Genomic DNA, 20878 nt, shown 5'->3' with positions numbered 1-20878 from the left:
ATGTTGTAAAATAAAATTAGTAAGGCAGGTGTTCCTACTACTTCCAGTACCTAAGAATGTTATCATTTTGATAAGAAATATGATTACTTTCACATTGTTTCCATTTTGAAATTTGACAATTGCATTTCACTAAGTCCATTTAATCTTATTAAGTAAAATTAGTTGGAAGTTACCAGCGACTACATCTACTGTAGGATTATATATATATATATATATATATATATATATATATATATATATATATATATATATATATATATATATATATATATATAAAGTAGATGTATTCTGTGGTAATCTCAAAGAGAGAATCATGCTTTTTATACATGACCTTTACAGTACTTGAAACGCTCCTGCAACCTTTGAGATGAATCTTAAGCACTCACACATTGAAAGGTGTCTGGTTTCTTTCGTTTTTACAATAAATGAGTTTTCATGGTAAACAAAAGGAGATCATTAAAAACTTTTGCGCAGATGTTGGTTGGCTGCTCTGTTCTATCGGACTTAGTTATTGCGCTTTTTTTTTTCTTTCCGCAAACTAGCCATTTCCCAAATGTTCATTTTGAGCCTTATGTATACAATGACGAGGAATTTTGGGATCTCCTTGTTCAAGTTTCTTTCAGCTTACAAGGTCACAGTATGTCTTGAATATTCAATCTTCTGCATCTGCGCCTGAGAAGCTTAAGTTATAAACAGTGTTCTGTGGTCTTTCTTTCTTAATTGAAAAAAAAAAAGAAAACCTTATTTTACCTTTCTTCAGCTTCCTTTAAGATATTGTATATAACATGTGTATTTGTCCAACGTATGACAAAGAAGAAGGAAAAAAAAGAACTTGTTTATCCAAATTAGAACCGCAAAAGTGCATCAACCTTCTTTAGATATTTTTGATGCCATGAATGTATATTTTTGTTCATTGAGTATGTGATTGATGGAAAAGAAAATATACGACCACCAGACATTTTGGCTACTGTGGGTATATTCAACATCAAGGATTCTGTGTGGGATTTTTAATTTAATTTAATTTAATTTTTGCATATATGTATCGACTTCTAGTATGGGATTGTCGTGCGAAATAAAAATATGTAATCACTCTCGTGCGAGCACTCTTATCAAGAATTTAGCAATTGATATTTTATATAATACAAGTTTTGTATGCTTGTATTGTTAACAAGCATTGAACAATAGATATCGTATAAACTTAAATTCTCATATATCCCGAAGCCTGAGAAATTTGCTCCTTCACTTTCACCTATGAAATAACAATTAGATACAAATATACAGTCGGTGGTTCTAGTGACACGCTTCTGCCAAAAATGTATCGATATTATTAATATTAATTCAGTTTACGGGCGACATGTATTGTATTTATATTAACTGTAAATGATATGACAGAAAAATTAAAATATTTTAGTGTAAAGATGGTAAAAGAGTATCTGAAATACATAATTACACACCAAATTATGGCCTCAATAAATCATTTAATATGAAACAATTTGAGCTGATGTGTGAAACATTTTTCAGCCTTTCAACTAGAGATACAAATTACATTAACTAACACATTATTGTAAAAGGAGTATTATATTTATGAAGATGATAGACAGATGAGATTTGTGGGTAGCCCAAAACAAATGGCAACCTAACTAAAATTATGAAATATTTCCAATGTATATACCTAGATACATGAGTGCCTAGAGGGGGGTACCACGATGCACAGAGCGTCATGAATAGTTTTGGGGGGAGGACAGAATTTTAACTATTTTGATTTTCCGCCTAAAATGATTTTACAATTTCATCTGAAACTAATAATACTGCATTAAAACTAGCTCTTATCTTCTCTAATGGGCGTGATTACGAGAGATATTGTTTGGGTAAGAGGGGTTGTAAATTCATCACTTCGAACATTTTCTTTAATTTTGGATTCCAAAGCACTGCCAAACCCTGTTACATTTTATGAAACATAATAAACCATTCATTGTGAAACTTCTGAAAATTAGATGGGGGGAGGACAATTTGCAGGGAGCAGGTAAGCACCCAGAAATTTTTGTTGGAAGGGGTCCAAGGTTGGGGAGAGAGTCCAATATTACAAGACGCTGAGTCTGTGTAGTTTTGAATTGGTATTATTCCACGCTGAGAAAGACGAGATAACCTATATTCTCAGGAAAAATGATACAACATGCTTGTTTTTTATAAGAAAAGAAAGAATACATATGAAATATAATACCAAATCTCTGCAAGGATACATCAATCATTTATCTGCAAAATAAGTATAGTTTTATTTTAAAAAAAGAGGGTAAATGCATGCCAAGTTACGATGCTTTAGGGAGCTCTGGACCCGGTGGACCCGCTAGCACGGAGGAATAGAAATAATCACCGAAAATTTAATAAAAGTAATATAATTATTCGACAAGGGAATTTCGTAGAGTATCCTCCTCTGCAAATGGTAGAAACTATCCACAGATAGTATGCGCATTGCCGAGGGTTACAGAGAATTCTTGTGGTACTAGATGACTCCCTATAAGTTTTCCATTTTTCACGCTGAGGGTCACATGCAATTGGGGAAGGATAAATATTTCAACTAACTCACTTTTAATCTAATACTTTTATTTTTCCATCTATCACCGAAAATAGCCTCTCCTCCTGAGAATGATTAAAAGTGTTACGAGGGAGGTAGTAATTGATTTGTAGGTACCATGGTTGCAGCTTTTATGCCTTAATTTTTAGTTTTTCTTTCCGAAGTAAAACAAAGATCTTTTGAATTCTGCTCAAAGCTTCAAAGCAGTTTTCTGTAGTTCATTGGGGGGAGAGGGAAGAACAGAAATATTTACTAGATAATTACTTAAACATAAGAATGCATTTTATTCATTATGAGATGCGTTGAAAGGGGAGATATTAATACTAAGCAAAAAAACGCGTTGATTAACCTTAAAGAAAGCCATTATTTGATTTTGGAGGAATACATAAAAAAAATGGGAGGCGCGTCATGGGCCATGGTGGGTATCGGTACTGCTGCTTGGGTACACATATGTGTAGAATATACTAAAAGCTTTTTGTCGTGTGTTTTAGTAACGTCTGTCGTCTCATATCCGTTTAATACCAATGGCATAAACTGCAGTCCCTACGTCCCTTATGATAAATATTGAATTTTTTTACCTTCTTTAGTTGATTCTATTTTTTAAAATGATCTGGTTTTGAGACTATCACTTATTACGCTCGCACTTTTTAAATTACTCTTGTCGGATTGCATTAGTAGCTAGGACAAACTACCATAGCTGAGTCGGGATTATATTTTTTTCCTCACATTTTCCGAATGCTTTATCTCATTGGAATGAGATTTTCACAATTAGGTTATACACAAAACCTACCACATTCGTATGTAGGAGTGGGTTGTTCAGTCATCACGACCCTGTTTTTTTTTTTTTCTTATTTAATCGAAATTTTAATTTTTGATCACCTTGCATCTTGAAAGACACAAATTAGTTAACTTATCCTTTCTGGTTTGCCAACTTATATTTGATTTTGCATATTAAATATTCCGTGTTTCCTTTTGACAAAAAAAAGTATAGCAGTATCTACTACTAGTGTAATAACTAAGGGTCCATTTCTACCGTAAAAATCCCGTTTGAATACCTTTGTACTGTTAGTTTGTTGTATTCATGTGATGTGAAAGTATGTATGGATTATGTCAAGTATGAATGTTTATCTTGCTTATATTCAAATATTGGTAGATATTACAACACCGCCAGTTTCAATATTAAAAGTCCTTGCTTTCAATGGTAAATCGGAATGATTGTCAAACATGTCACTCTCAGATATCGGAGAGAAATTTTTTATGTGGCATATATAAAAAAAGGTCTATTACTGTAGTTCACTTAGAAAAATGCAAACCAGCATCTCTATGTATATACTTCTTCAGTCAAGTCATGTAACAGATTTACCTCCTTGAAGCTGTCTTTTGCATCCCTCTAATATTTTTTATGGAACACATACACACATATATCCTCACAGGGTAATGCAGAAAGCAAGATTTCTTCCCTGAATTCATAAGAGCTGCGTTGATAGAACTATTCAAATAAATATTTTCAAACCAACTATAATACAACCGGTTTAAAAGTAAATTGTCCGTTCAATGACACATATAAATCTTTCGACACGTATACATTGCTGGTACATAGAAGGGATAACTTTCTGAAGTTTACTTATTTCCTTTGAGAGTGAAATCACTTTTTTTAAGAAAAAACGAACAACTCAATTTTTCGAACTAAAAACTAGCAAAAAAACGTTAAATATAACTCATACATTTAACAAACTTTCAAATACAGCCAGCGGAGCCAATTGCGATAGACAAATTAACAATTTACAACAACGTAGAAGTCAGGAAGTACCTACACTTAAAGGTATTGTCCCGACATTTGATGGATAGAACTGAGAGAAAACCCTTTAAAAAATTCAGTCAGGATTGGAATCCTGACCGGATTGAAATCCAGGATCTCGCAATTTCAAAGCAAGAACCCTATCCACTAGCTTACACTCACTCGGTAAGCAACGAAAATTTCGTAAAAGAGTTATTTATTCGTAATTTCGTATGTGGTTCGGACTCCAGATTAAGTTGTATGTCCTGGCCCTGTGAGGCCTAGGTGTTGAAAGTAGTTGCTAACCTCCAAACAAACGAAGTCAAGTATATACTGTATATCTTGAACTAATGAGAAACGTGAAACTCTACTTATTGTGAAGAATTGTATTCTCTTCAAGCAAAATCTGAAATGACCCTGCTGAATTGGACGACCTCCACGAGTGTCTAATTTATTCGTTTTATATACGAGTTATGCTTCCAAGTTCTTTCTTTCTATCTTTTCTTCCTTTTTTTTAGTGTTTCTCATTAAAGTAATTGCTATTGCAAAACTTCACATTTAGTTGCCCAATGTTTTCACTCCAATGAGATTACCCATTTAATTACTGAATATCTTGTGTGTAGACATCTTCCAGGGTGACTATTTTATTTTGTGTGCTCGTTGTCTTAATGCGTGTCACCTGTTTACAACCTGTCTAGAGATTTTTCTTCCATTTTTTATTTCTTGTATGTTGAGAATACTAGAGCAACTTTTTCAGCATTAACGCAGTCTCTTGCACAACAGTCTCTCTCGTGATCGAAGCCGTGTTTTAAAAAGGGTTTTAACCTATTTTTATCATACGTTCTATCTCTCGGCTGTATCAGTGTTTCTCCTTGTTACTCCTTGAGTTGAAAGATGTTATGACAGGTTCCGAGAGAAAGAGAGAGTTGGAGGGTGGGATGAATAAATGACCTCTTTACAAGTGAAATGCTTTCCCTCATAGGTAGTAAGATTGCTAAATTGGATTACCAGAAGAGTTTGAGAGAGAGAGAGAGAGACGGAAAGAGATGCCATAAGCCATAGTTTATCTTCATCTGTTTTTTCCAACATCTGGGTTTTCCATGCTTACGTCAATGCTGCATCTATCCCCTCCCTACATATATAATATACTTTTTATATGTGTGATGTGTTCGTGTGATTTTTCGAGCATGTGCTGAACATCATTAAAAGCTTAAGATATCCCACTCAAGCTGGATACGTTTTATTAAAGCTTGTAATAACATATGAGTTTCCGTTCTCTTTTCTTTTTTCTAAAATAATAATATTTCCAATGGTGAAAGAATAATTTTAACAACCTACGAATGCTATGAAATTATCCACTAAAATTGAAACGTAGAAGCATTCTGAACGAAATAGTAGAATCTATTTGTATTTGAAATGTTACACACTTTTGTACAAGATTTTTCAAAAAAAAAAAAGAATGAACCGATTTCACAAGGTTATATCTTTTACATGCTTGCACACAAAATTTTGGGGTAAATTTGGAGTAAAATACGTTTAGGGATACAAACTTCTTAGTTTCCTTTCACAAATGTTCCCCAGTAGCGTACGCAGGAATTTTTTTCGGGAGGGGTCCAAATTCAATTTGAGGATATTTTATGTGTAAATTCCTAAACTTGCCCCGAAAATTAGGCTAAATTTACACAAAAGTCGAAATTTCGGGGGAGGGAAGTTCTGGACCACCAGGACCCAGCCCCTGCGTACGTCCCTGAATGTGGCCTCTACTGCACACACGGCATACGCCTATATAGTAAGCAAACTCAATTATTCTGAGCTGCAGGAGGTGAAATGCTGTACTCTTGACGAGAGACAGTTGTAACAAAGATGAATATTAAAGGCTTTTCTTTTAGTATTATCGACATCTCGACTCGATGCATACAGGATATTTAAAGAGCAAACTAGCTAACTAGCTACACCTGGAAGATTCCTGCTGGTAACAGTATGAACCACGTACACCGACAACTTGCAACTGGCTCCAACTGTTCCCAAATACATTTATTTATTTATTTTTCGCCAGGTTCTGTCTTCATTCAAGTAAACAATCTTACTTTGTGAAATCGGATAATTCTTGTGGAAACATTGTATGTGCAGAGCAGCCCCACAAAAGGAGAAAAGACAAATTTTTCCTCACTCTTGTGGGAGTTAGATGTTTTGCCTCCCTATTTCTTTTCTCTACATGATTTTATATATATATATAAATGTTGGTCCTAGTGCACGTGTTTCTGACAACTGAAAATATTACTTTGATCCCAATCAATTATGTACAGTGACTAACTAAACTTTACGGCATAACAAATGCGAATATATATTTGTGTTAATACAAAAGCTCGCTATTTTGAGCTGCAACCAAATTGACATTCCCCAATTTGCTTACTGTGGCGTTGCTAGTGCTATAATGTTAGAATTCGGTGCGGCCGACATACTGTTGTCTATGAAATGAAAATATATCTCAATATTTGCCCACTCAAATCAAATTTTCCTAAAAATAAAATGGCAATAGCGCATCGCGAGCTTAGATCTATTGGTTAACTCCAAAAATCAAAATTTGTTACTGCGTAGCATAGTGCATTATTTAGAAATTCATTGAGAAATTAAATCGTGACGGGGGCAAAGAACCTCGCTGCTGACGCTCCCATTAAATTATAATCATTCATTCATTCATTCATTCATTGAGTAATTAATATACGTATTAATGCCTTAATTCTTAAACCATACTAGATTCTGTAATTTAATAAAGTATTAATTACTAATATATTAAATTAGGAATGATTGTTGGGGGGAATAAGGGGTTACACTACATAAGAACTGACTGCTAGAACTCATACCAGCGCCGTCGACTTTCTCGTTCACAGCCTGAAAATTGCATATCAACGTACGAGCCCCACGCTTACGTCGTCGTATACTCCATTGCGGACAGGGCGAGCCTTCTCTGCGCCGAAGAAACGTTGCAGTACCTTTGGAAAAATGATTCTGTCAGCACCAAGGCTGTTATTCTCGTTGGTAACAAGACTGATCTCGTCAGGAGTCGTGCTGTGACTACTGAAGGTGAGTTACCCAATCCTTTTGAACTTTTTTTTCAATAATAAGACTTAGATTGCTTGTTTTACGTTCTGACATAAGTATTTATCTAGCATAAGATAAGTGTTTGCTGCTGTCTAAATAGTAATTGTTTTGATTCACTGCGTATTGGTAACCGGGTATTAGTAATCGCTGGTTACTGTATATTTCAATCACACAAAGGATAACATTATCTTTGTGATAAGGAATACTTAAGGCCATTAATTTATTGGCTTCATAGTAAGTATTTTCTATGCAATACAAATCTATCTTTGTTTACTTGAAAATACTCTAAATACAATACACCGTTTTCTTTAATAAAATATACTATTTAATAAAGAAAATTGTATTATATAGAATACGCAGTTTTCTTTCATGAAAGATACTCTAAATGTAATACACAGTTTCTTTCATAAAAGATATCTATGTACAATACAACATTTTCGTTCATAAAATACGAACTGTATATGAAATTCACAATTTCCTTTCACAAAAGATATTCTATATACAATACACCGCTTACTTCAATGAAATATACCGATTTCTTTCATGAAAGATGCTTTATATATACACAATACACTGCTATCTTTGCTCCACAAAATGTACTTTATACGTAATACATTACTCTGTTTCATACACTGCAGAAAAAATAAAAGCTTAAAACGTCGTTTAAAAGCTTAAAACGTCGTTTCATCTGAATGTTGAGTTAGTGTTAGCAATTTTCATTTAATTCTGACATTCGCACATATTCACAAATTTGCGACGAGGATGATGCGATATTTTTCTTTCTTTTTAAGAAAGGTTTTTCAAAAAATATATCATAAAAAGCTAATTTGGAAAACAAACTAAGTTCTTCATATTTTCAATATAATATTAGAAATAATAACGATTATAATCACACAATAGAAGAAAATTTTTAATTTCTTACATGTCTGCAACTGGAATATCTTGAAACTTCTTTGTCTTTCTCTGCTCGTTTTCCTAACTTCTATTCCAGAAAACTTATTGTCATAGTTTCTTTTAAACATAACTTTTTAAAAATTAGAACTTTTCTTAACTGTCTACAAAAAAAAAAAAGAAGAAGAAGAAGAAGAAGAATAAACTCTCTTACACTGCATTGCGAGATAATCTCATAACAACAAGAAAACTTTCATTTTTTTTACTTATTTGCACCTTGTATGATTTTTTTTCTCTCCTTGTTCTCTCAAGTTCAATCTCAAAAAATCATTGTAATATTTTCTTTAAAAGGCAACGAAATTTCTCTTAAGCTTCTATATAAACCAATAAGGTTATTTACACTACATATTGCAAGATGTCTCATCACATCACATTACAAGATAATACAATTGAAAGAATTTATGTAATTTGTTTCTTATGATGACACATACTCTTAATTCACCATTTCATGGATTCTGTTCTTTTTCTAAATAGATTAGAATTCTCCTATAACGTTTCTCATATCACAGATTTTCATAAGCATATATAACTAGAAGTGCTTATACGCGTATATATTGCTAGAAGTGGAAAAGTGAAGCAATTTCAGAATTCCAGAGCTCGTAGAATTATTATTACTACTATTACCACAACCACTACTTTTGCTGCTGATATTACTACTATGACCCCACTACTTCGAGATCCCTTTTACTTCTCTTTGGTTCATCCCATTTTCTGTTCATGTTCCTCGCTCCTTTTCAGAGCTTCCCCTTTTCAGTCCTTCAGCATAGTTGCAGCTATTCATTTCATTTCTCAACAGACGGTTCTCCTTAAAACGAAGAAAACAACTACCTTTCCTAGACGGCTATAACCACAAATCCTATTCCGAATAACAGGCAAATGGGGGAGGATGCTTGGGGAGCGAATAACCCTTTGCAGTTAAGATAAATCAAGAAACGAAAGGATTGTTATCGAATCAAATTCTACTTTTTTTTTCCTTTCTGCTGATTCCAGACCTTAATCAATACTTTTCTCTTCGTTTTCCTTTTCCTCCTTTCACACCTACGAATGACTTGGTTAATGGTTGTAACTTCCGAAGTTAGGTTAATGCCTTTGCTGGTCGAAATTTTCACATTTATACATACATATAGATATAAAATTAACGTGCGGAGAAGAATAAAGGTGTCCAACCAAAACCAATGTAACGGCGAGATTGAATTTTTCTTTTCCCTTTATCAAAAATGTATTTTTATTTAAAAAAAGTTTATTTCCAGTTTCGAGAGGAAGAAAAAATGCTGGCTAAAGAATTCGTATTACATAGAGAATGTAACAGATGTTTATACCTTTCCGGATTTCTGTATTTTTCAATACAGATGAATGGATCACTAATACTATTTTCTTACATTAATTGACTTTTCTGCTGAATAATAAATATTTTACAATAAGGCACAATTACGCGTATTTCATTCCCAAGAAGGGCATAAACTGAAAAACGAAATAACTGTGTGTTCTTTCACGATAAGGGCGTTCAGAGCACAAGAGAATCAACTTCTATTAATTAAGTTATGAGAACTGTACATGGAAATATGAATATTGATTTTTTTCTTAACATTGTAAGAATTATTTACATTATTTGGATGTAAATATTTTAAGCTCTGAAAGAAGTTTCAGATAGAAATCTTAAAGATGAAATATGCCCAAAATGACAAACAGTAGAATTAAGTCCACTGTATATGTCATATTTCCTAAATAAACACACTATAACTTCTAGCGCTGGAAGGATAAACCCTTTTCTTTTTATTGTTTGTTTGTTTCTAGAAGTTTTTCCTTTCTTTTCAGCTCCGAGACTATATGAGACTTGAAACTACTGTCATCATAATGCATTATCATTCGGTTGCTTTTAGCACAACTGCGGTAGGCACGTTGGTTCAGTGATAGACCTTTGGTGTGTGGGGTCCTTGGTTCGATCACAGGCTAATTAAGTTTGTGGTAAGCTACACCATGTCTGTGGATTTTCTCGGGATACTCCTAGTGATGGACAATTTCAAGGGAAAATATTTTTCGGGAATATTCCCGTGAAGATTCCCCAAAATTGAAATATTCCGGAAATTTATGTACAAATACAAAGAAAATTGCACTGTATTATTATATTAAGATTTGAAAATTACATTTTCTTTTTATTACAGTATATTTATTATTGTTGTCTCCAGAAGATTCTTTAAAATGTATATTCTTCACGGTATTATGTTATTTTATTAATATTCTACTATATAGAGAGAGTACGCATAAATGTATATTTCATTACAATATGTTTTATGCAAGTAAATATGTTGGAAAAAACATTTGGTATAGGATGTTACACACTGTTACATACTGTTACACCTCTAACTGTTTAAATTTATGTAAAGAGAATTTTCTAAACTTGATCCTACTACTGATATTGTAAACATATTAAATTTTTAAATATTATTAAAATAATTAGGTTGGATAACTGTCAGAAAACACCTGTCTCACCATTTTATCAACATTTGCGCAAACGTATTTATGTTCGCAATATTTGCAAGATACTGACTTATCTTTAGAATACTTTTGCACGTAACATTGCCACACACGACGTTTCTTTCTACCTATTTCTCGAAATTTCATGCATTAATTCACATATAAGAGAAGTCTGTGCACCTATTCAGAAATTTGAGAAGTCTGCTGTCTCTAGACCGACGTCTATTACTAACGGTGGTTCGGGGTGTATTTATGATATTTCATCTTGATTTCTACATTACTTTACAAACTGGTTCTTTTTCATCATTTGTAAATTAGTACTTCGTTACTTTATAGTGAAAATGGAAATAAAACTTTAAAAATCATATTATTAATTAGTTATATAAAGTACAATGAGCGAATTTTATTTTTTTTAAACCTCCAAATTATTTAAAACCTAGAAGTAAATGATAATAAATTAAAATAAAGTAATAAGTCACATGATTCTTATAATTTGGAAAATAAAATAAAATAAATGGACATAAATTTCCTCCCGGGGAATTAATATACCAGGGGAAAAACTCCGGAACATTCCCATTTTCTATTTTCCTTCCCACTGGGAATATACCCACTGAACATCACTAGGTACTCCCGTTTCCTCATTTGCCTTAATCATCATCTCCCTTAGCCTAAAGAGCATAATCATGGGACGTTAAACTGAAAGATTTCATTTCATTTTCATTTCGTCAAGCCGCATTTGTCAGATAAATTATTATCCGTTTCCTTTAGTTTACAGAGCATGATTGCAGTCCCCTGCCCGAGCAAGGATAGGTTCGTCTCTCTCTCTCTCTCTCTCTCAAATGGGCTTAGTTGTACAGTATATGTCATTGGTTCTTCTAAAGCACATAGTACCTCTGTCTTAAGTGAAGTAAGCAAGGCTGAGCACTAGCCCCTTCGCAATTTAAGGAAGCTGCCGGCTTGGATTGTATTCTGCCCGATTTTTGTTAAATTCTCAGAATTTGGTATATTGTGGTGTTGGGTCACCTCCTAATATAGGGTACGGTAGTGAACCGGGTGATCATTAATACACCATAATGAGGTTAATGGTACAACTTATACTAAATAAAAATATAATTCTTACAAATTTACATTGAACGATTTGAAAATAGTTACATCAAGATTTTATAAAATATGAAGAAGTTGACTTGCATTTCATATCACAAACTCAGTCGTTTAGATAGAATCTCATATTTTAGATACGATTCCTTTAGAGCACCTTACGTTCTATTGTCGACGTAGTTACAAGTTTTACACTGAAGGAAAGAGCAGGTAGTATACCCTCGAAGCCCTTAATCCACGTTTAGATGGCATGAACAAACGTCACTGGCACATACATGGAATATTAAAATGATGCTGGTACATTTACTACATATAACTGGAGATGAGTAACTCATTACTCCTCCTCGTAAGGGTGTTAGGAAACTCTCGGGAAATGGAAGACGTATTAGTGAACTCAACTTAAACCAGTGATTAACTGGTAGGAGGACAACAGCCTTTCATGAATAAGACATATCCTGATTAAGTTTGCCTTAATGCTCCCGTGCTGGCACTGAATATGCCCGTACACTTCTTAAATATAATTGAAGATGGGTAAACCATTACTCCTCTTCGTAAATGTGTTAGGAGCCTCTCTAAAAATTGCACGTTTGTTTCGAGCAGTATTAGTGAACTCAATCAAAATCATTCCAACTAGTGATTGGTAGGACATCAGTTTTTTTTTCTGTTTTTGTGTGTGTGTGTTAACGAGACATATTCTGATTATGTACTTCGTTCTCCAATGGGTGCGCTGGGATCATGAAACATAAGGTACCAACCATAGTTGAGTTGAGTTGATTTTGAGTTTAACGTCCCGTTCAGCAGCGAGGCTATATGAGACGTGGACCTACTGATTAACGTGGAATCCGAACCACATGAGCTCCCACCGGGAATCGAAGCCGGGTCTCCCACGCCAAAGGCGCGTACGCTAACCGCTTAGCCACGAAGGAGCTCGGTACCAACCATAGTAAAGGGAAATGAAAAATGAAAATGAAACATAATGGGGGGTACTCCGAGTTTCCTTACCATCTAAAATACACTAGGGGCACATAATCCAAAGTTTCAATCTCCTTTTGTTACTTCAAATCAGTTTTATTACTGATACCCAACTTTAGCAGCAATACTTTTGTCTATAGATATCATTCATAGGTTATTGGAAAAATTGGTGGAAAGCAATATCTATCAATCTGTGTTTTCTGGAAGTCAACAGCACCTCGTGGTAAATACCAACAGTAATGTTCAATTATTTTTCATTGACAACAATAAATATAATAAAATGAAATTTCTGGTTTTACCTCTCGCGGTTATGTCCTTTATACTAAAGAAGAAAGATTATTAAAGAATTAGTAAAATGAGAATGGGGATAGAAGTGGGAGAAACACGAGAAAACCCACGGACACAATGATGTCCACCACAAACTCGCGTGGTCGGGAACCGAACTAGGGATCTCTTGCACCCAAATGAGTGCTCTGTATCTCTAAAATGAAGAAAATTTATTTTGTAAGGAAAATCTTCTTCTGTGGTAAGAAAAATAATACTCGGTCGGCTGCCTTAGGAGCTACCTTGCAATTATAAATAATATCTTAGGAGTTAAATAAAAAGTAAAAATAATAAAATATGTTTTTCTGAATTATTGCTTTACTTGCTATCTGGACAATATTATACCTCTTGTCTGGCTAGTGACTAATGTACGTCGTTTCTGTGCGTTTCATATAGGGTTGGTTCCTAATGGAAGTATTTGCCTGGAATACAAACGCGAGAGTAATTCGGATCTTACTTTAAATTAATAGTTCCTGTCTAGTATAGTCTCGGTGCTGAAACTCGATCAACCAAACCACTTCAGTCAATCAACTAGTTTGGGCTCTTACACTAGTGTAGTGATACTATCTGACAGTCCGGACTAATACACTCGATGATCGTCCGTAACAAACGAAACTGGTACCTCTTGCATACAAAAACCAACATGGAATTAAATCTATGATTCTGAGCACTTTCATTAGTATAGAACCATCGTGCACCCCTATTTTAAGTTAAAGATGAAATTGCCGAAAAGAAAATGAAAAAAAAATATATCAGGATTTGATAGTACAGGTGAATGTCCTTCAACAAGAAAGAGTATTGCAGACATTTATACTTCGCTAATGTATAGAGAAATTCTCAGGAGAACCATCTTTTCTGCAGTTAAGCCACTTTCCGTGTTCAACGTTTGGTAACTAATGGTTGAAACTTGGAGAATGACTGGAGATTCTTCGCACATGTTCTCTCATCCCTACAACACACAGTATATGAACAGTTAGTGATAGCTTTAGAGAGGGATTCAATGGGGGTTCAGAGCTAAGCAAGTTCTTAGGAAGAAACGAGAAAAAGAACTTGAATTTTCTCAAATTGTGTCACTTTATCGGTTTGTTATAAGAGTTAGAAGGGTTAGAATGTGCTGAAAAGAATCGATAAGACGAGATTTTTCGTTGCCTTTTGTTGAGCTGAACGCTCTGTGATTCTGGAGTGGTCAAAAGAGAACCTGACGCAGAAATTGACATTTTGATTGGAATTCCTCCCATTGTGGACGAACGAAAAGGGTTGGAAGTTCGATCATTTTAACACTCTTCTCCATTCGCGGAAACGCTACGTATAGGACAAAAAATGAAAAAAGGAAAGTGTTTCCTCTTCTTTGGATTTTTTTACTTTGTCAGATGAAGTCATTAAGTTTTCTAGAAAATTTCTAACAACTTCCAAAGAAAGTTTCATTCAAACACCTCTCTCAGTAAGATCGACTGCACCAAGGAAGATTAGGTCTATACTGACAATGAGAAAGAAATTACACTACGTAAAACATTGTTTCAAAGAAGTAGTTTCTTAATAACTGGACACTGGTTGTCCCTTTTGTTCTTGTTATTTAGAAATCCAGAACTTACTTACTGAACCTTTTAGGTTATTATTAATGAGAATGCATCCCAGTCTCGGGATTTTTCAAACAGAGGTCGTCATTTTTGTACAACTCCTGATTGAAAGATATCCCAATGTCGCTTCATTTCTTTTCACAAGAGGATGTGGTGGGTCAGTGATAGAGCGGCGCAAGACATACCTGGCCATGTGAAAGTATGGGACAAAATTTGTGTTCAAGGGTTTTCTCAAGGTTATTCCGCTTCCTCTTTTCTCATTCTGACTGCATCAACTTCTTTATATAACTGTTCACTTGAAATTATCGTTCCTCCTTTAATCAATATAGGTCTGCGGGGGCTCAGTGGTACGGCGTTCACCTCTGGTACGTGGGGAGATCCGGTTCGGTCCTAGCTCGCGTCAAGTGAACTTTATGGATAACAAACAGTGTGTGCGTGGGTTTTCTCGGTGTTCTACCGTCTCTTTCCACTTTCTTCATTCTATAATTTAATTCATTCTCATCGTCACTGTATCTTTTGCCTACACAGAGTAATCGTGGAACGTAAAACTTAAAGATTTTGTTTTATTCCTTTTTCCTTTAGTCAATTTGGTATAACCATAGAAACGTTAAACATAGACTTTCATTTCATAAGTTGTCACTTGCCAAACAGTGCACCTTTCCTACTTTTAGTTATGGCACAACGAAGATTTTGTTTGAAAATTTAATATTTGTTCCTCCCGCATCTTCAGCCTGCTGTACACAATAAGTTAAAATCGTGTTTAATTAAGATCTCTACTTGTTTACATTTTAACATAGGGTGGAATTTTTCCAATTGCACCAGCCACTTGGACTCTACACTGGTAAGGCACCCTATGTTAAATAAAAAAAAAAGTAGCATTGCCAGTTGAGCAGTGTGGTCGAACAAAGCATAAGACCATGCAAAAATGGCATGTGTAACTTGAACATTGTTATGTGAGAGTAATCTAGAACAATTCAAATCCCCTCTTTAATAATGCTGTATTGTTAGTATGGTAAGGGTCCAAGGCAACAGCATGCTGAATTGGCAACGTTGTTTTATTATTATTATTATTTAACATAGGGCACCTTACCAGTCTGAAGTTCAAACGCTGGTGTGATTGAAAAAGATCCACCATTTGAGATTGAAAACCACTTACTTCCAACAACTTTCCTCTCTTACCATTTTCTCGTATCTCTACTCATAACGGAGTTAGTCTATGACCCCATATTTTTGGTGCACCCTATATATATAATTTATACAGAAAGCACTCCAAGCTACATACCATACTAATGCAAATATTCAAGGATCTCATTATAACAGTGTTGCCACAGTCCTAACTCTGAGTGGGCTGAAAAATAGTACCAAATTGAAGCAAAAAGGACTGAATTTTGTTTTATTTTATTTTATACCAGTGTAATACATGATCCTATAACACGAAACTAAAAGAGGTAAAGTTCTTGAAGACTTCCCTCTTCCAAGAGTCCAAATCAAGAAAGTGCTCTTTTTAAAAATTACTTTTTAATAGCATCCAAATAGGAAGACCCCGAACAACCGTGGAAGCAGATGAAACTTTCCTCACATATGGAAAGTATAAAGTGGCCGCAAATTAAAAGGGAAAACAGTTATCACCTTCGGTATGTATTGTAAGGAAACCAAACATGCCTCTGTTTCAAAGTGACCAATAAACCAAAACTTTATTATGGCCACATATGAAAAAGATGTATAAAACGAGGAACAAATCAATCATCTGAGTCCGTGGTAAACAGTATGTTATAATAAAATACTAAAATATAAATTATTGCACCTTATTCTTGCTTATTCCACGACCGAAGGAGGATAATAGATTGTAAGAAGTAAACTAACATTTGCAAAAAATGTGAAATCGGTCCAGGGTCCTACAACCTTTCCTGAAAGACGTCACAACACATTAATAATTTTAAGTGATAATGGTATTATTTCTAACTAGTGCAGCGCACATACACATAATACTGACACTTTTGAAAATGTGACAAGTATTTGTTAAATGGTGCTGAATTGAATAGAATTATACCAACTTTTTGACAAAACGGGCTGAAAATGCCAGCGTGGTACCAACGGGCCGATGAATGACAAAAAGGGTTGAATTTGGTACAATTGTACCAAGTGTGGCAACACTGCATTATAAACATTGTGTTGACTTAAACTATTGCGTAGCAAATTATAGTAGAAGTAGAGACATCTATTAGCGTGGACTGACAGGCTAAGATGTTTGTCTTTCGTTATAAGAATATGCTGCAATGTATTTGAGCAGAGATCTGAAAGCAGTTAGTCTCAACTCATTGTGTCATCATATCCAAAGAAAGCAATATCTTGGAGATAATATCTGCTCTGAAATCATTAATCACAGCTTTGTCAGCAACAATAAGCAAAATGCCCTTGGTCAAACCACTCGCTTTTCCATAGATCCTGCACACGTTGAGTCAAAATATAATTTCATAACATACAACATTATTTTATTTGTTTAGATAAAGTTGCGATAAAATGATCTAGCGATCAATAATGTTGAAGATTTTACAGAAGGATAATTTTGACTGTCTTATCAACAGTTAAGCCAATTGACTAGTAATCCCACTAAGCTGACCCAACATCACTTCTACTTGGATACGCAAGTATAATATTTCCTTTTTCTTTCTTTTAGCATATGACATTGCCATAAATATTTTTGACCGAAATAATATTCTCTTTCCCTCAAAGGGCAAGAGAAAATTCAATGTCTTAATTCTCTTTAAGAAAATTTATCAATTTCCATGTTCACCGTTTACAATATATGTATTATGAAAATCAAAGAAGATTTTTAACAGTCTCTCTGCATAATTGATAATATTTACCAATGAAATCTTCACAAAATAGTGATTATTATTTAACAATTGAGCAATCACAAAACGTTGGAGCTAATAATTAACTTGCTTACATATTTTTTGGCACATCAACCACTTTTATCTGTTTCACTGTGTTAGAAAATTATGGAGAATTGAAATATTGTAAAAGAGTATTCTTTAAATTTTACAATGTTTCGAAAAAGGTGAAAAATCTGATTGAACAAGTGATATAAGAACTGTTGTTTGGAACACTAGAACATTGCATTTTTAATCTTCTTTTTCTGTTCTCTCTCTCTCTCTCTCTCTCTCTCTCTCTCTCTCTCTCTCTCTCTCTTTGGAACAGAGGCGTATCTAGCCCAGGGACGAAGACCTAGGCCCCATAGCTCTTTTAAGTGGCAAAAATCATTTAAGCTGTTATTTATATATTTTTGGAAGTTTGTACTAAACTCATGATATACCTATTATAGTCTAGGCTCAGTCTGCCCCCCTAGTTTTTACCTTCTATATCCAGCACTAAGGACTAAATCGGAAAACGAACAAAATCTTCCTCCAAAACCCTATATTTAATGCTTAAAGATTAACGGTGTTAAGTACCTTTACCATCATTTTTTAGTCCTTTGATTTATATGGGAAATTATTTTTCTTTCTTCTTTGAAATAAACTGGAATTTTAAATAATATGCGATTTTATTGATTTTTTCTTCAAGTATAGTAAATGCCCCTTGCTCTTTTTTTAAAAAAAACAAAATGAATCTGCATTATATTAGGAATTCAATATTACTTAAAATTAATTTTGATTATTAAATATAAAATTATTAACCATAAAATCTAATTTTTACAATAAAAGACATTGAAGGTAGATTTGTAAAAGAAGTTAGTAAAATCAAACTAATAAAATCGAAGAAAAATAATTCTCCATATAAATTAAAGACCTAAAATGAAATCAAAGATGTGTATGCATTCAACATTGTTAACATTTCTCTCTCTGTATAGCAAAGTTGTTATTTTAAAATGATAGTATTTGGTTTACACCTTTCCATTTTAAAATACAGGAGAATAAGCTGATTCAATGATAGAGGATCCTTCTCTGGTAAAAATCAAAATCTATCCCATGTTGTGGGCAATATCGTGTCCATGGGTTAACTTGCGTCACGAGTCTTCTTATTCCCTCCTTACTTTTCATTCCACTACTCGCAACTTTTTTTCCGTATTCACTTGTGTTTCTTATGTCTAGCTTAGCCTATGCGATATAACCAAGAAATATTAAAATGAAAACGTCTTTTTCACTTCATAAGAATTTTGGAAAGTGACCCAAACCACCTACTAATTCTAAAGTTTCCTGTGATTTTCCATTGGATCTAATGTTTCTGATATTTAGTACCTAATGTTAAAAATAGCGTATTTTAATTACTGTTCAAGAAAAAAAAAACCCTCTTTTGATATAATTTATTCTGATGATTATTTATTTTATTCAATTTTTACAGAAGGAAAATCTATGGCAACCTCATACGAGTGTAAATTTATTGAAACTTCTGTGGGCATCAATCATAACGTTGACGAACTGCTAGTCGGGATCTTATCACAAATTCGTCTGAAGACGGAAAATCCAGAGCGAACGCGAGATCTGTTCAGGAAAAGAAGCTCAAGAAAAAAGTACCGAGGATCTAGGACAACTGCTAGTCTTAAAGTGAAAGGTCTTCTAGAAAAAGTGTGGTCCAGAGATTCGAAATCCAAATCCTGTGAAAATCTTCACGTTCTGTGAGAATAGCGAAACACAGAAGTCATTTCAAGAAATCTTTAGAGGAACTAAATTCTTATTTTTTAAAACTGAAAGGATGAATAAGTTTTTTTTTTAATATTTACCAATTTTTCCTTCGTGAAATTACCTTTTTATGTTCGTACGGAAGTAAAAAAAAACAACAAAAAAAAAAATGATTCTCTCTATGTCTACAATTGTTGATTTAGGCGAAAACACAAACAATGATTCCCGTCTTGATTCAATCACATTCTCTATGATGGAAAGCAAACAAAAACATAAAAGTAGCAGGAAAAAGATCACGAAAACAAGAACATCTTTTTAGTTCATATTTGTTTGTGCGTAATCGAATAAAAGAGTAAAAGCTTGGTGCCTCTAAGCGAAATAATAATAATTGTAAAATAATAATGAATGACGATTACATTATCAAAACTATCTTATGACAGAAACAGAAAGAACACCAAAATTGATACTAAAAAGTACCTTTTAAAATATTATTAGATAATATAAAGCAGGTCGTAATAGTTTTTGTTACATATATGTAATAACATATGAAGGTTGTTTTAAGACAAAATGTAGATTTTTTAAAGGCAAATTACAAATGACAGTTGGGGAGTGTATGATATGTCATAGTCGTAGTAAGTAAATAAGGTAAGGTCACTTTGGTAATGTGTTTTTGTATGACACAAGACCGAAACTAGGTGCTTCCTTTTGTAATGTTTAATATAATATATATATATACATAAATATACACCAGTAACCTGATGTGAGATATTGCACACAACAATTTGACTATCTCCCTCACCCTATATTTCTTGTGAGATAATTGTGTATAGCAAACAAATAATGTCATCTCACGAAAGTAAAATATAGTATATTTATTAAAATGGGTCCAAGGACAAAACAGCAAGAAACAAGTTATTACCTGGTATTTATATTGTGCATTCATCATCAAAAAGATAACGTTTCTATAATAATTTTTATTATTCTTAACGGAAATTTGTTTCGTGTCCGTAATAATGAATCGTTAGATTATTAAATTTATTTTAAATTATTGTGTTTTTATGATATTACATTTTTTTTAAAAAAAAGTAGGTGTAAATATTTTTATGGGCACAAACATGTATGGGTGTGTGTATTCAGAAATTATTAAGTTTACTTTTTAAAGTTGAATGTGATCCATTAAAAGTTTAATGGATATATAACCTTATACAACCTTAAAATTAGGTCGAATTTAATTTCAAAAAGCATTACTTTTCAATTCGTTTCAAGATCTTTTAAGTGAGCGTTTTAAACAGGCTATTTGACACACTTTAGAAAATATAATTTGAAAGGTTGTTTACAAAATTAACAATTTCGTAAATGATGTTTATGAATATAATTGACGTCTAAATTTAGATTAACATTTACAGTACAT

General features: G+C 33.5%; 1 protein-coding gene across 1 annotated transcript in view; it reads left to right on the top strand.

The window, feature by feature from the left end:
• Positions 1–20215, top strand: part of LOC145674340 (uncharacterized) — a 321553-nt gene extending 301338 nt beyond the window's left edge. Inside the window, exons 5-6 of the mRNA XM_081744274.1 lie at positions 7241–7433; positions 19190–20215. Coding sequence (XP_081600400.1) covers positions 7241–7433; positions 19190–19467 — 471 coding nt within the window. The 3' untranslated portion in view covers positions 19468–20215. The remainder of the gene's footprint in view (positions 1–7240; positions 7434–19189) is intronic.
• The last annotated feature ends 663 nt before the right edge of the window (positions 20216–20878 follow it).

The sequence above is a fragment of the Thermobia domestica genome, chromosome 2, assembly GCF_964235325.1.
Source record: "Thermobia domestica chromosome 2, izTheDome1.hap1.1, whole genome shotgun sequence".
Taxonomy (NCBI): Eukaryota; Metazoa; Arthropoda; class Insecta; order Zygentoma; family Lepismatidae; genus Thermobia; species Thermobia domestica.
Note: the sequence above shows the minus strand (reverse complement) of the source record. Positions and strands in the feature narration are given on the sequence as shown.